At 39.4% G+C, this 13,976-nt stretch overlaps 1 protein-coding gene across 7 annotated transcripts in view; it reads left to right on the top strand.

Annotated features, from left to right (window-relative positions):
- Positions 1-13,976, top strand: part of EFCAB3 (EF-hand calcium binding domain 3) — a 163,484-nt gene that overhangs the window by 130,188 nt on the left and 19,320 nt on the right. For 6 of the 7 annotated variants that reach the window (XM_082706472.1, XM_082706474.1, XM_082706473.1 and 3 more), the window contains 2 exons: positions 9,057-9,147; positions 11,993-12,063. In XM_082706472.1, coding sequence (XP_082562598.1) covers positions 9,057-9,147; positions 11,993-12,063 — 162 coding nt within the window. Of the gene's footprint in view, positions 1-7,667; positions 7,903-9,056; positions 9,148-11,992; positions 12,064-13,976 lie in introns of those variants that run through there. The other variant, XM_082706478.1, reaches the window with a different exon arrangement.

The following is a 13,976-nucleotide window of genomic DNA, read 5'->3' on the forward strand; positions in this document are numbered from 1 at the left end:
ATACCACACCAGTCCACCAGTTCTAAGCCTCACAGATAAATACCACACCAGTCCACCTAGGATATGCCCATAAGTAAATTAAGTGAAATCAGCCCTTCATCCCATTTGCTTCTGGCTAGATGACTATTGGTGTAGCTAAATTATAATACATGCCTCCTCCCTGGGATATTTTAATTTCTTATGTGTACCACCCTATTAATTTTGATGACTTCTGTCACCACTATTCACTCATAAATCATGGGAACCCAAATTTGAATGAACTTGCCCCACTTCCCTGTCAGCTACTTTGGGGTAGGCATGCCATCTTTTAAGTCTTTATGTTCTTTTCCTACCAGATAGTAGGTATCTGCTGAAGGGATGAATGGATGCACAATCAGTGTCTACCATGTGTCAAGCTTTATCCTACATGCTTAGGACAAAAATCCCTACTCTCAGGGAACTTAAACTGTAGTGAAGAGATATATGCAACAACAAAAAATAAGATAATAGTATGACAGAGATTACAGAGATTAAAATAAAGCAAAGACATGTTTCCAAAGAAGACATCAGATGGCTAACAGACACGTGAAAAGAAGTTCAACATCATTCATCATCAGGGATACAAATCAAAACCACGATGAGATACCACCTCACATGTGTCAAAACTCGAGAACCATACAGAGGTTCCTCAAAAAATTAAAATTAGAACTACCTTACAATCCAGCAATTGCACTACTAGGTATTTATCCAAAGGATACAAACATAGTGACTTGAAGGGGTATGTGTACCCCGATGTTTACAGCAGCATTATCAACAGCAGCCTAACTCTGAAGAGAGCCCAAATGTCTATCAACTCATGAATGAACAAAGAAAATGTGGCCATATATAAAATGGAATATTACTCAGCCATCAAAAAACTGAAATCTTGCCATTTGCAACGACATGGATGGACCAAGGATGTATTATGCTGAGTGAAATAAGTCAGTCAGAGAAAGACAAACACTGTATGATCTCACTCATATGTGAAATTTTTAAAAGATTGTATTTATTTATTTGAGAGAGAGAGAACACAAGCAGGGGGAAAAGGACAGAAGAAGAAGCAGACTCCCCACTGAGCAGGGAGCCCAACATGGGGCTCAATCCCAGGACCCTGAGATCATGACCTGAGCCAAAAGCAGACTCTAACTGACTGAGCCACCCAGGCAGCCCTCATATGTGAAACTGAAGAAAGAAAACAGGTGAACATCTGGGAATCAGGAAAAGAAAAAAAAAAGAGAGAGGAAAACAAGCCATAAAAGACTTTTTTTTAAGATCTTATTTCTTTATTTACTTATTTTTAGAGAGAGAGAGTACAAGCAGGGGGAGGAACAAAGGGGATGGAAGAGGGAGGGGAAGAATCTCAAGCAGACTCTCCTGAATGCAGAGCCCAACGTGGGGCTCACTACCCCAAGACCATCATCCAAGCGGAAACCAAGAGTCAGATGCTCAATAGACTGAGCCACCCAGGTGCCCTGAGACTCGTGACTGTAGAGAACAACCTGAGGGTTGTTGGAGGGATTGGGTGCGGGATGAGCTAGATGGGTGATGGATATTGAGAAGGGCATTGTTATCATGAGCAATGGGTGTTGTAAGTAAGTGATGAATCACTAAATTCTTCACCAGAAACCAGTATTGCATAGTTAACTACCTAAAATGTAAATTTTTAAAAATGAATTAATAAATAAAGCAAAGGAAAGGGGTATAAGGAATTCTGGAAGTGAGGGAAAGTAAACAAGAAAGGCCTTGCTGATAAAGGACATTTAAGCAAAAAGGTTAAAGAGATAAGGGAGTGAGCCATGCGTAATCTGAGGCAAGCACACTGCATGCAGAGGGCAGAGCAAGTGTAAATGTCTTTATACAAGAGCGTGCTTGCAGTATTTGAGAAAAAGCTAATTGGCCATTCTGGCTAGAACAGAGTGAGCAAAGACAATGTAGGAAGAGATAAGATCATAGAATTGGGGACAGGACCATCACCTTCAGTCACATAACCTATGCAATACGCAGTTCCAGGGTTGTGCAATAAGGTGTTCCAGTAAGAGGGTGGGGCAGGTGCCGCCCGTAACAGATCACATAAGCCTGAAGGCTATTGTAAAGGTTGGATTTTTGCCCTGAGTGATGGAGAAAACTACTGGAGGATTTGAGCAGAGACATAACGTGCTCTGACTTAAATTTTGAGATTATCCTGCCTTCTATGTGTAGGATAGACTTGGCAGGTAGTGGAAAAGGCAAGAGCAGAAGCAGGGAGACCAGTTAGACCAGAACAGCAGGTAGCGGTGGAGACGGTGGAAAGTAACCTGATTACATACATATTTTGAAGATGGAATCAACAGCATTTCCTGCTAGGTATATTCCTTGATATATCCCAGGGCCTAGAAGCACAAAAAAATATTTACAGAATGAGTGGATTGGATTAGATGTCAGATAGAAGAGGATTGGAGCATATTCCAGGGGTTTTAGCCAGAAAAGAGGAGGGAGCACAGGCCTGGAAGGATGGAACTGCCACTTCCTAAGGTGAAGAGATGAATGAATAGGTGACCAGATACATGGTGTTATACTTGCTCAGTTAGTGAAGAAATTAATTCAAATCCATATGGATGCCAGTACTGTAAGAAGAGGAGATATTTTAAAAAAAAAATCAGAGTATTTAGGGGCAGCTGGGTGTCTCTGCTGTTAAGCATCTGCATTTGGCTCAGGACAGATTCCCAGGGTCCTGAGATCACCCCACATCAGGCTCCCTGCTCAGCGGGGAGCCTACTTCTCCCTCTCCCTCTGCCTCCCCCTTCATGCTATCTTGCCCCCTCGCTCTCTATCTCAAATAAATAAAATCTTTTTTAAAAAATCAGAGTATTGGGATGCCTGGGTGGCTCAGCTGGTTGGGCAGCTGCCTTCGGTTCAGGTCAGGATCCTAAGGTCTTGGGATTGAGTCCCAAGTTGGTTCCTTGCTCAAGAGGGAGCCTGCTTCTCCCTCTGCTTGTGCTCTCTCTCTCTCTCTCATTTAGATAGATAGATAGATAGATAGATAGATAGATAGATAGATAATAGATAGATAAACAGACTATTTAATGGCTTTCAGTAATATTAAAACTTGCTATAAAGTTGGTGCTGGTGAAATTTTCTGGTACTTTGGATTGATTCTTGAGAATAAACCAATAAGGAAGAATATATTTTATATTTTCCTCCTATTTTATATTTTCCTCCTATTGCCTACATATGTTGATTCTTATAATACCCCTCACACCCTTACACTCCATGCCTTGTTTGAATGGTGTGGGGGTAAGTGTGTATTGCTATGTATTTTCACTGTTGCTGCTCAACAAACTAACCATGTTGGTGTACATAAATTTTTAAATTATACCTCTTGGTCAAAGTGAGTAATAACTAAAGTGGTATTTTATAAAGGAGAGTAAGCCCTTCTATTTTTGCAAATATTTCCATTTTCATTAATCTAGATTAGTCAGGAGGGAGCAAGAGAGGTATTGGGGCTCATCAGAATTAGGCCATCCCAGAGGATTTTGCCTACCCAGGTTACCAGAGTTGAAGTTGGAAATAGTTCCTTCATGCTAACTTACCCTGTTGATTTCTAGATGTTAAAAGGCTGAGAAAAGCCAAAGAGGTGGGATTAATGATGAAGCACAGTATCTCTGCCTAAAAAGGAAGGAACATCTTGCCTTTCTCCAGTCATTCACCGAACACCTCTTATGATTCTGTCATACAACCTTGAGCTTTCGACCTCAAGGTGCTTATGCTCAGTGAAAGCAAAACAGCCAGGGAGAGAGGGGAAGGAACCTTCCTATAAAGAAATTGGCCTTAAAAAAAAAGAAAAAAGAAATTGGCCTACTGAGGCAGTATCTCTAACAGGGAAGTAGCTACATTTTTTTTTTAATTCTGAAAAGTTCAGTTCCATCAATCTGGTAAATGACAGAATTTGTGAGATTATCTTCTCCTTGAGGCCCATATATCTTTAACTTCACAAGATGAATTAGACATTAGATATTGGGTTTTCCAGACTTACATATTATAAATCACGCTGAGACACAATCTTTTGTCATGGCTTTTTTCCTTTAGCAAAACAGTACTGCATAGGAAGAAGCCTTATATCAGATATTCATTTCCTTTCTATTCTTCATAAGGTCAGAAGAGAATATGAGCCTAGACAACTATTAGAGTAATATGGTTGAATTAATTCCAGTCAAAAACAGCTATATTCATTCAACATTCCTTCTCAAATATCTTCAGGATTCTAGCCAGTGCTAATAAAGACCAGATTGCCTTAGCTTAACAATGAAGATGTGCATGTGTCTTAAAAAATAAAATTTAATTTAAAAACCAGATTAAATGAGTAACATGGCTGATACAAGAAACTAAAAAAAAAATGATGGGGACTATGGCAATCAGGAATCTTAGGGTTTCAGCTAAAAGAGTGACAGTTGTTCTGCTCCAACCAATTACTGCTACACCAGAAAGTGAGCCCTGTGTTCTGATCTTTGGGTTTTTCACGCAAAGTTCTAAACTGATAAGTTTTAATTTATCCATGTTTTCACTTATGAAATTCAAGTTTTTAAATGCTCTGTAAGCCAAAAGAAACTTGTATAAGAATCAAATTCTCAATCTCTGTTCTGTTTACCAAGCCCAATCCATCATACCTAATCTTTTTAGTTTCCACTACCTCACTTTGTATAATCCTGTCCTCTACTGGGTCTGCACTGTTCCTCATCTCCTAATCTTTGTGATTATTCTACCTGCTTTTGGTCTTCCTTCACTCTAAACTGCTCTTCCCTCAGTGCTACACATTACAGTTCTACTTCTCCCTACACATAAGACCTAAAACAGTAAACTCTTAGAAGAAAACATAGGAGAAAAGCTTCATGACTTTGGGTTTGGGAATGATCCCTTGGATATGACATCAAAAGCACAGGCAATAAAAGTAAAAATAAATAAACTCGACTACATAAAAATCTAAAACTGCTGTGTATCAAAGAACATAATCAACAGACTGAAAAGGCATCCTACAGAATGGAAGACAATATTTACAAATATTTTAAATAATAAGGGCTTAATATCTGGAATATATAAAGAACTTCTACAACTCAACAGTAAGAACATAAAAAAAAAAAGTGGGCAAAAGAACTGAATAGACAGTTTTCCACAAAAAATATGCAAATAGCCAGCGAGCATATAAAAAGATACTCAGGGTGCCTAGTATCTTGAGTGACCGGCTCTCGATTTCTCAGTTCATGATCTCAGGGCCCTGAGATCATGCCCCAAGTCAGGTTCCCCGCTCAACAGGGAGTCTGCTTAAGTATTCTTTCTCTATCTCCCCATCCGTCTGTCCCTTCCCCTCCTCAAATGCGCTCTCTCTAAAATAAATAAATAAATATTTTTTAAAAAAGAGAGAGATACTGGGGTGCCTGGGTGGCTCAGTGGGTTAAAGCCTCTGCCTTCCGCATAGGTCGTGGTCCCGGGGTCCTGGGATCAAGCCCCACATCAGGCTCTCTGCTCGGCATGGAGCCTGCTTCCTCCTCTCTCTCTGCCTGCCTCTCTGCCTACTTGTGATCTCTATCTGTCAAATGAATAAATAAACTCTTAAAAAAAGAGAGATACTCAACATTACTAATCATTAGGGAAATGTAAATTGAAATCACAATGAGATATATCACCTCACACCCAATAGGGTGGGGGGGGGTTTTGTTTGTTTTACTGTCAAAAAAACAGAAGAGGATATGGAGAAATTAGAACCCTTGTGCACTGTTGGTGGGAATGTAAAATGGTGGCCACTATGGAAAACAACATTTCTTCAAAAAATTAAAAATAGAATTATTGTGTGACCCAGCAATTCCACTTCTGGGTATATCCAAAAGATTGAAAGCAAGGTCTCAAATAGGTATTTGTATACCGGTGTGTCATAGCAACATTATTCGCCATAGCCAAAAGGTGAAAGCAACTCAAGTGTCCATTGGCAGACAAAGGGATAGATAAAATGTGGTACATATAATCAAATATTATTCAAGCTTAAAAAAGAAGGAAAATCTGACACAGGCTATAACATGGATGAACTTTGAGGATATTAACTGAGTGAAATAAGCCCGTCACAAAAAGAGAAATACTGTGTGATTCCACTTTTATGAGATCTCTAAAGTCAGATTCATACAAAATAAAATGATGGTTGCCGGTGATTGATGGAGGGGGTACATGGTGAGCTATTGTTTAATGAAGGTTAGAGACTTGCTTTTGCAAAATAAAAAAGTTCTGGAGATTGGTTGCATGCAATGGGAATATACTTAACAGTACTAAACTGTATGCTTAAGATCATAAATTTTATGTATTTTTACCACAATTTGAAGTATTAATAATTAAAATAATAATATCAGGCGCCTGGGTGGCTCAGTGGTTAAGCCGCTGCCTTCGGCTCAGGTCATGATCTCAGGGTCCTGGGATCGAGTCCCGCATCGGGCTCTCTGCTCAGCAGGGAGCCTGCTTCCTCCTCTCTCTCTCTCTGCCTGCCTCTCTGCCTACTTGTGATTACTCTCTGTCAAATAAATAAAGAAAATCTTTAAAAAATAATAATAATAATAATAATATTAACTTATTTCTCAACAATCCATCCAATAGAAGCTGCCATTATTCCCATTTTAATCTTGGTAGGCCCTAACATAGTTGGCCCTTATTAAATACTTGTTTAATCCATCTGTAAATCAAACCATTTTCTTTCCCTTTGTATCCCAAAGCAGAATAGGAGGCAATGCACCAAGTTCAGAAAGACTAGAGAAATGTCAAACTATGCTCACAGTAAACAAACTCTAAGAGCAGGAATAGAAAGCCTCTAGAACTGCTACTAAGTGAGGCCTGAAGCAATTTGGGGGGCTCAAGCTAAACCTTGGGTGCCAAAGGCATCTATGCTTGGCCATGATGAAGACTAAGGACATGCCTAACTCCTATGCAAGATGATTTACAATGCCATGAAACCTGTGAGATCTTTAATATTAAAGTTTCTAATTAAAGCAATCATAATCTTTATTTAATTGCTCTTTTTAAGTCACTCTTTCCAATACTACTATATAGTCTGCAAACCTATGAGAGTTTGGGGTATTTTTGTCCTTCTCCCTAGGCTTAAGCAATTAATGAAATCAAGGCATTTGAGTAAAATTTTTCATTTGAACAACTTCCAACTCATTAATTTTTTAAAAAATATTTTATTTATTTATTTGACAGACAGAGATCACAAGGAATCAGAGAGGCAGGCAGAGAGAGAGGGGGAAGCAGGCTCCCTGCTGAGCAGAGAGCCCGATGTGGGGCCCGATCCCAGGACCCCGGGATCATGACCCAAGCCGAAGGCAGAGGCTTTAACCCACTGAGCCACCCAGGCGCCCCCAACTCACTAATGTTTAACATGGTAATATATTAATACAGAATTAAAACAAAAACAAAAACAAAAAAGCTCCTCCTTCCCTGAAATTCCCACAGTGTCAAAATGTTCTCACACCCACACATCCCCCAAAGGATAGACCACATTGAAAACATGGTTGCTCTAGAGCTGGAAGGAGGTTATAGGTCATTCTCACCTGGGCCTGAGCCTGAGAAGTGAATGAGGTCACAGTTGTATGATGGAACAAACCCTTTATTGGATTCTTGATCTGATTGAAGCCCAGAAGTGGTAGGTAGCGCAGCTTAAAAGTAGGCAAATATCTGGATTTTGTAGGAATCAATGCTGAGTCCTTTTTTTTTTTTCTTAACTGATTGTCTCTATGAGAGATTGAAGGCAGTTTTTGTTTGTTTGTTTGTTTGTTTGTTTGTTTAAGTAATGATTATTTTGCGCCCTGAGGATGATTTCACAGCATTTTTCAAGTGCCTAAGTTATTGAGCCCCTCCGGAGTCCCCAGCTCTGTGGTAGGTTTCCAGATTTTGAACACATGTAACTGAGTTGTTTAGAAACAACTGGCTTTCTAGGCTCTGAGGTGAAGACATAGGAAAATGGACCAAACTATAACCACACATTCAAAGTCATTTTCTTTGTGGTTTCATAGTATTTGTCTATCATTCCTAAATCAGTAACCCAGTATTCTTGTCAGTGAACCACCTAGTACAGTCTACACTTTGAAAATTGTAATTGGAGAAGTAAAACCAACAATAAAAGGGGGAAGCCTGGGGCACCTGGGTGGCTCAGTGGGTTAAGCCTCTGCCTTCAGCTCAGATCACGATCTTAGGGTCCTGGGATGGAGCCCCGCATCAGGCTCTCTGCTCAGCATGGAGCCTGCTTCCTCCTCTCTCTCTGCCTGCCTCTCTGCCTACTTGTGATCTCTCTCTCTGTCAAATAAATAAATAAATAAATAAAATGCATTTATCTTTAAAAAATAAATAAATAAACAAAAGGGGGAAGCCTTACCAACCCATCTTCTAGTCCATAGGCGGCTGAAGTGGAAAGGGAGGACTAGGGAGGCTCTAGTGGTTAAAAGTCCATCCAGGAAGGTCTAGGCTGGCAAAACGGCATTGTATCCCACCTCTGCTCCTACCAAATGAGTTCCCATACAGTGAGTTCATAAGAACTGACAGGGCAGGGCCAGACCTCCCAGAAGGAAATTCTGAAAAATCTGTTTATTACCAGGCAGATATCCAGGACATAAACAATCAGGTAAATATTTTAAAGACGCTGTAACATTTTACTCTCTGTCAATTATAACATGAAATGTTCTACTGATTTCAGAAATAAATTTTGTCTTTATTTCAAGTTATTTAAATAAGTTTTTGTACATATTTCCAGGATGCTTTATCTATGTCGCATGGTATTGCTTATTTTTATATATGATTAGAATGACATTATTTGAAGGGGGCAGACATAAGACATTTTGCTTAGAGATCTTGGGGCAGTGAAGCAGTCCTTCCACATGGCCTTCCAACTTTGCACACACCTCTAACTTGAATTTGCGCATATAACCATTCCTCAAGGCTCTGGACTTCAAACTCTAGATCTTGAGCTAGGAAATTTGCAAAAGAAAATAGAAGAATTAATCTGTGATTTGATCCTATTTCTATCTGAATTCCAGACAGAGTTATTCGCCCCATGGCAGTTTCTGACATTAAAGCAAAACTTAAGCTGAATCCTCTAACTAAAGTACCCAGCTCCCGTGGCAAGAGGTAAGTAATGAATGTATTCAGGTGATAGATTAAGGTAAAGATTTTTTTTTTTTCCTTCAGATTTTACTTATTTAGGGACACCTAGTGGGTCAAGTCTGTTATGTGTCCATCTTCAGCTCAGGTCATGATCCTAAGGTCCTGGGATTGAGCTCCTTGTTCAGCAGGGAGCCTACTACTGCTTCCTCTGCCTGCCACCCACCCTGTTTGTGATCTCTCTGCCTCTCTCTCACAAATAAATAAAATCTTTTACCTAGTTTTGAGAAAGAGAGAACATGCATGCATGAGCAGGGGGAGGGGCAGAGGAAGAGGAAAGAGAATTTCAAGCCAACTCTGCTCTGAGCATAGAGCCCAACTCAGAGCTTGATCTCACCACCCTGAGATCAGGACCTGAGCCAAAATCAGGAGTCAGACACCCAACTGACTGAGCCTTAGGTGCCTCGAATAGATTAAGGTGAAGAATTATTAAGGTGATAAATATTTTAAATACCCATAAAGGCTATGAGTAAACAAGTTAGAAGGCTCTTCAAGTACCCTGTGATAAATTTAGTTATAAAACTAAATATATGAATTGAAGATAAAGGGTTTTTTTTATGAAAAGAAAAGAATATGTATCCTTTTAGGTTGGAGAAACAAAACGTTCTCTTTCCTATTCTCCCAATTGAGAGGGAATTTTTGTGTGGGGATCAGAATATCCTGGAGGGCTTAAGAAGTTGTCAGTAATACATTAAGATATTTTGAGTGCCAATTTAAAGGAGAATGAAGTTAGAGGATCAGGAAGAAGACCTAATCTCCTAAGCAAGTCAGTAAAGAAAAAGGGTCTATAGCTCAAATACAGCCAGTAAAACGAAATCTTGGTTAGTCATGACTAACCTTGAGCTAAAACTGAGAAGGGAGATTTGCCTGTGACATTAATACTAGCTTTTTTCTCAGCCTGATAACTATAAATTCCAATAAACCAAAGCCACTAATGACTGAAAATAAGATCCTGATCTATATTTTATCAGAGAATAAGAAGAAAAGCCTCTCTTCTCTCTCAAAACATCCATTTTCTGGACGACTTTAAGAGTATTTTCCCCCTAGAGCCCTTGATTGTGCCACTGCTACAAGAATAGATCATGACCTTTTTCCATGACCTTACCGCCGCCAAATCCCTTGATCTCATTGGTCCCTTACCCTGCATTACAAGCTGTCTCTCTAGTGACATCCTTGTCATTGAAAGTAGTCAAGCAGCTTTGCGCAGTGGCAGTATCGTAGCCAATGAGGTTTATCCGAGGCACGATTATTGCTAATTGAAAGTAGTCAAGCAAAGACCTGACAGTACCACACGTAGAGGGAATTCCTACATGAGATGCGAGGCTAGACTGAGCTCATTCCAAATCTAAGGTACTTCAAACCTTTGAAACATTATAAAATAAAAAGATTGTGTGAGCCAAGATATGATTTGAAATTCTGCCAAGAGTATCCTTTTTTTTTTTTTTTTTAATGTAGCTAATAAAGACTTCATACTGCCTGGCCTGCCCTTTCCTCTTGCTTCTTCAGAACTCCATATTTCTCCATCTATTGCACTTTTATAGCATGCAAAAGAAATTTGTTTATATTTAGACATACAGCAAATATAAAATAACGTATCTGAGTAAGGGCCAATTTGAGTTTTCAGAAGTTCAGAGAGGTGATTAGAACAGAAACATCAGCAGAAGAAATCAGTGTTAGTAAAAGCAGAGAAAATAAGACTAATTAGGTAAAATTCCATGTCGAAAAGGAATGGTGCATTTTGAGACCTTATCCCCTCAATTTTACTAGGTCCATCTTTGAAAATGAGTTGAACCTACTAGATACTCTAGAGGATACTAAATTCATAAACCATAACTTTTTAAGTGCAGCATGTTTAGTATTTCTTCCTGCTTCGCTTTTTTAACTGCTTCTTGTAAAAACAAAAACTCAGAGATCCCATGTTAAAATTTTCAGTTTAGTACCAAAGCTTAATATTTTTTAAATTAATTTCTAAAATCATGATTACTTAAGTCTACTTGTAAATGACCATATTATAAGCAAACTCAGTTTTGCATAATGTATTTTTATGTTCCTAAACTGCAGGAGATCTCCTCCTGCAGATCTATACAAAATACACCCAAAGTATTAATACATTTTCTCTTTTTCTGGATTTTTTCTGAGAAAATGAAAAGTCACCCAGGGTTCCAGACTTTCCAGAAGTGCTCTCTGTCTCAGATGACAGATAAATAGATAGACAGACAGGCAGATGATAGATAGCTGATACATACATAGATGCTATATAAGTTATAGATATAGTTGTAGATATATCTACCTCTATCTAATATGCTGGTAAAAATATAGTTTAGCAGTTAAAGTCATAAGATAAATATCATTACAAAGCTTTCAGGATATTCACTGTAAGAGTATTTAAACCACTTAAAAATTTGAAACAACTTCTATTTCTAGCAATTGGAATAGTGTAGGGCTTATGTCCTTGACCTTTGGAGTCATATAAGCCTGAGTTTGAATCCCATGACTTTCACCTGTTATCTGTGCAATTTGGGACAAGTTATTTAATCCCTCTGAGATTTAGTTTCCTCTTTTGTAAAATGGAGAACATCAGATATTTTAAGAGCAATGGACAAGTATAGGGCAGATGTGGACCTCACTGGCCAGCACTTCCTCACTGTCCCTCCTGTAACTATTGACAGGTGACAATAACAGGTCCCTTAAGAGGTGAGACTCTGGATATACTGTGATGCTTACAGCCATTCCGTTCAGCAAAAACTGATGAATAGAACTAATATTTGCAGGTTTCATGTATGTATTGAATCTTTTCATGTCTTTTGTTCAGGGATAAAGATTTACCAGGATCTCTCCCCTGCCAAAGCAAAGAAAAGAAGCTGAATGCTTCACAAATGCAAGGTAATGACGATAATCCCTCAGATGAAAGCATCGACTAATGCCCCTTGATAAATCTGACCGTTTTCTTCTCTAAGAGAGATCTGCAGTTTCAAGAGTTATCTGTACAACTCTGCTTTTTGAGAGCAAACGTTCTAATTCAATGTCTAACTTGTGAGAAGGAAGAGGGACTACTGTCAGACATCTTCCTAGGATTTGGATAATCCTGGTCAAATATTTTTATTCAAATAAGAACTTGTGAGCATACAAAAGAACAAATGCAAAGTCAAATAGATATCAAATAATGGGGCAGTATAAATAGCTATACTGGCTGTAGTTTATTAGTCCAAACAGCAAATATTTATTTAAAGCCCACAGTATACCAAGCATGGGAAACATAAGAAGTAACAAGTCAGACATGGTCACTGCCCTGATAAGGAATCCTTCAGGGAAGTCAGGCCATTAAACCATGAATTTTTTTTTAAAGATTTTATTTATTTATTTGTTTGACAGACAGAGAGCACAAGTAGACAGAGTGGCAGGCAGAGAGAGAGAGAGGGAAGCAGGCTCCCTGCTGAGCAGAGAGCCCGACATGGGGCTCAATCCCAGGACCCTGAGACGATGACCCGAGCCGAAGGCAGCGGCTTAACCCACTGAGCCACCCAGGCACCCTAAACCATGAATTTTTGAGTGAAACATTTAAATCACAGTATAACACAAGTTATGATGGGGAAGTACAAAGTATTTCAGGAGCATAAAAGAAAGACCTGACTTGGTCTTGGGAGGAGGGTAAGAGGGGAGTCCCAGAGAAGGTGGGATAATAAGTAGGAGGCAAAGAGTGCAAAAGAAGTGTTCTGGGCAGAAAGAGTGGAATCTGTAAAGGCCCAAAGGAAAGGGAAAACAAGACTCCCTGGAAAAAAGAAACAGAAAAAAAAAAAAAAAGGAAAGAAAGAAATGAAGAAAAGAAAGAAAGAGAGAAAGTCAAGCATGGCTGTGTTTTCTGGAAGGCTAGTGCATCACCCCTCCAAGTTTGGAACCAACTGAAAACAAAACAGAAATTTAAGAATCACCTATATTGCTGGGAAAGCTGGCTTAAAAAATACAAAAGATTATCAAAATCAGAATAACATTTTTTATTGTTAAACTAAGCTAAATGCCTTAATAAGTTTACAGCCTTCTAAAATTGTAAAGTTCCTAACGTACATTCATATACATTGGTGCCTGTATTTTTTTTAAGATTTTTATTTTATTTATTTATTTGACATAGAGAGAGATCACAAGTAGGCAGAGAAGCAGGCAGAGGGAGAGGGGGAAGTAGGCTCCCTGCTGAGCAGAGAGCCCAACACGGGGCTGGATCCCAGGACCCTGAAATCATGACCTGAGCTGAAGGCAGAGGCTTAACCCACTGAGCCACCCAGGCGCCCCCATTGGTGCTTGTATTAAGGGTTCCCAGGATCTTTTTTTTTTTTAAGATTGTATTTATTTTATTTAAGAGGGAGAGGGGGGTACGCAGAGGGAGAAAATCTCAAGCAGACTCCATGTTGAGCATAGAGACTGACACAGGGCTCAATCCCACCACCCTGAGACTTGAACCAAAACCAAGAGTCAGACACTCAACCCACCAAGCTACCCCGGCGCCCCCCGACCCAGGATCTATTTTAATCAGGTATTATCAGACATACAGACACAGAAATGACTGTCAAAGAGGAAGAAGTATTTTATGTTCATAGATCTCTAGAAATAAGAGGCAAAGGAGAGCAGGAAGGGCCACAAGCACCATAGTCAGTCAGGAGGCGAGTAGGGGGAAGTGGGCAAGAGCCTTTCCTGTGGTTTCTGAGGAAGGAACAGGTTTTAAACACTATATGCTAACAAATCTCAAGTGTATATGTCTAGCCCACGCCTCTCTCCCCAGCTCCAAGCTCATATCTGATTGCCTC

Source organism: Mustela nivalis, assembly GCF_964662115.1.
Source record: "Mustela nivalis genome assembly, chromosome: 17".
Taxonomy (NCBI): Eukaryota; Metazoa; Chordata; class Mammalia; order Carnivora; family Mustelidae; genus Mustela; species Mustela nivalis.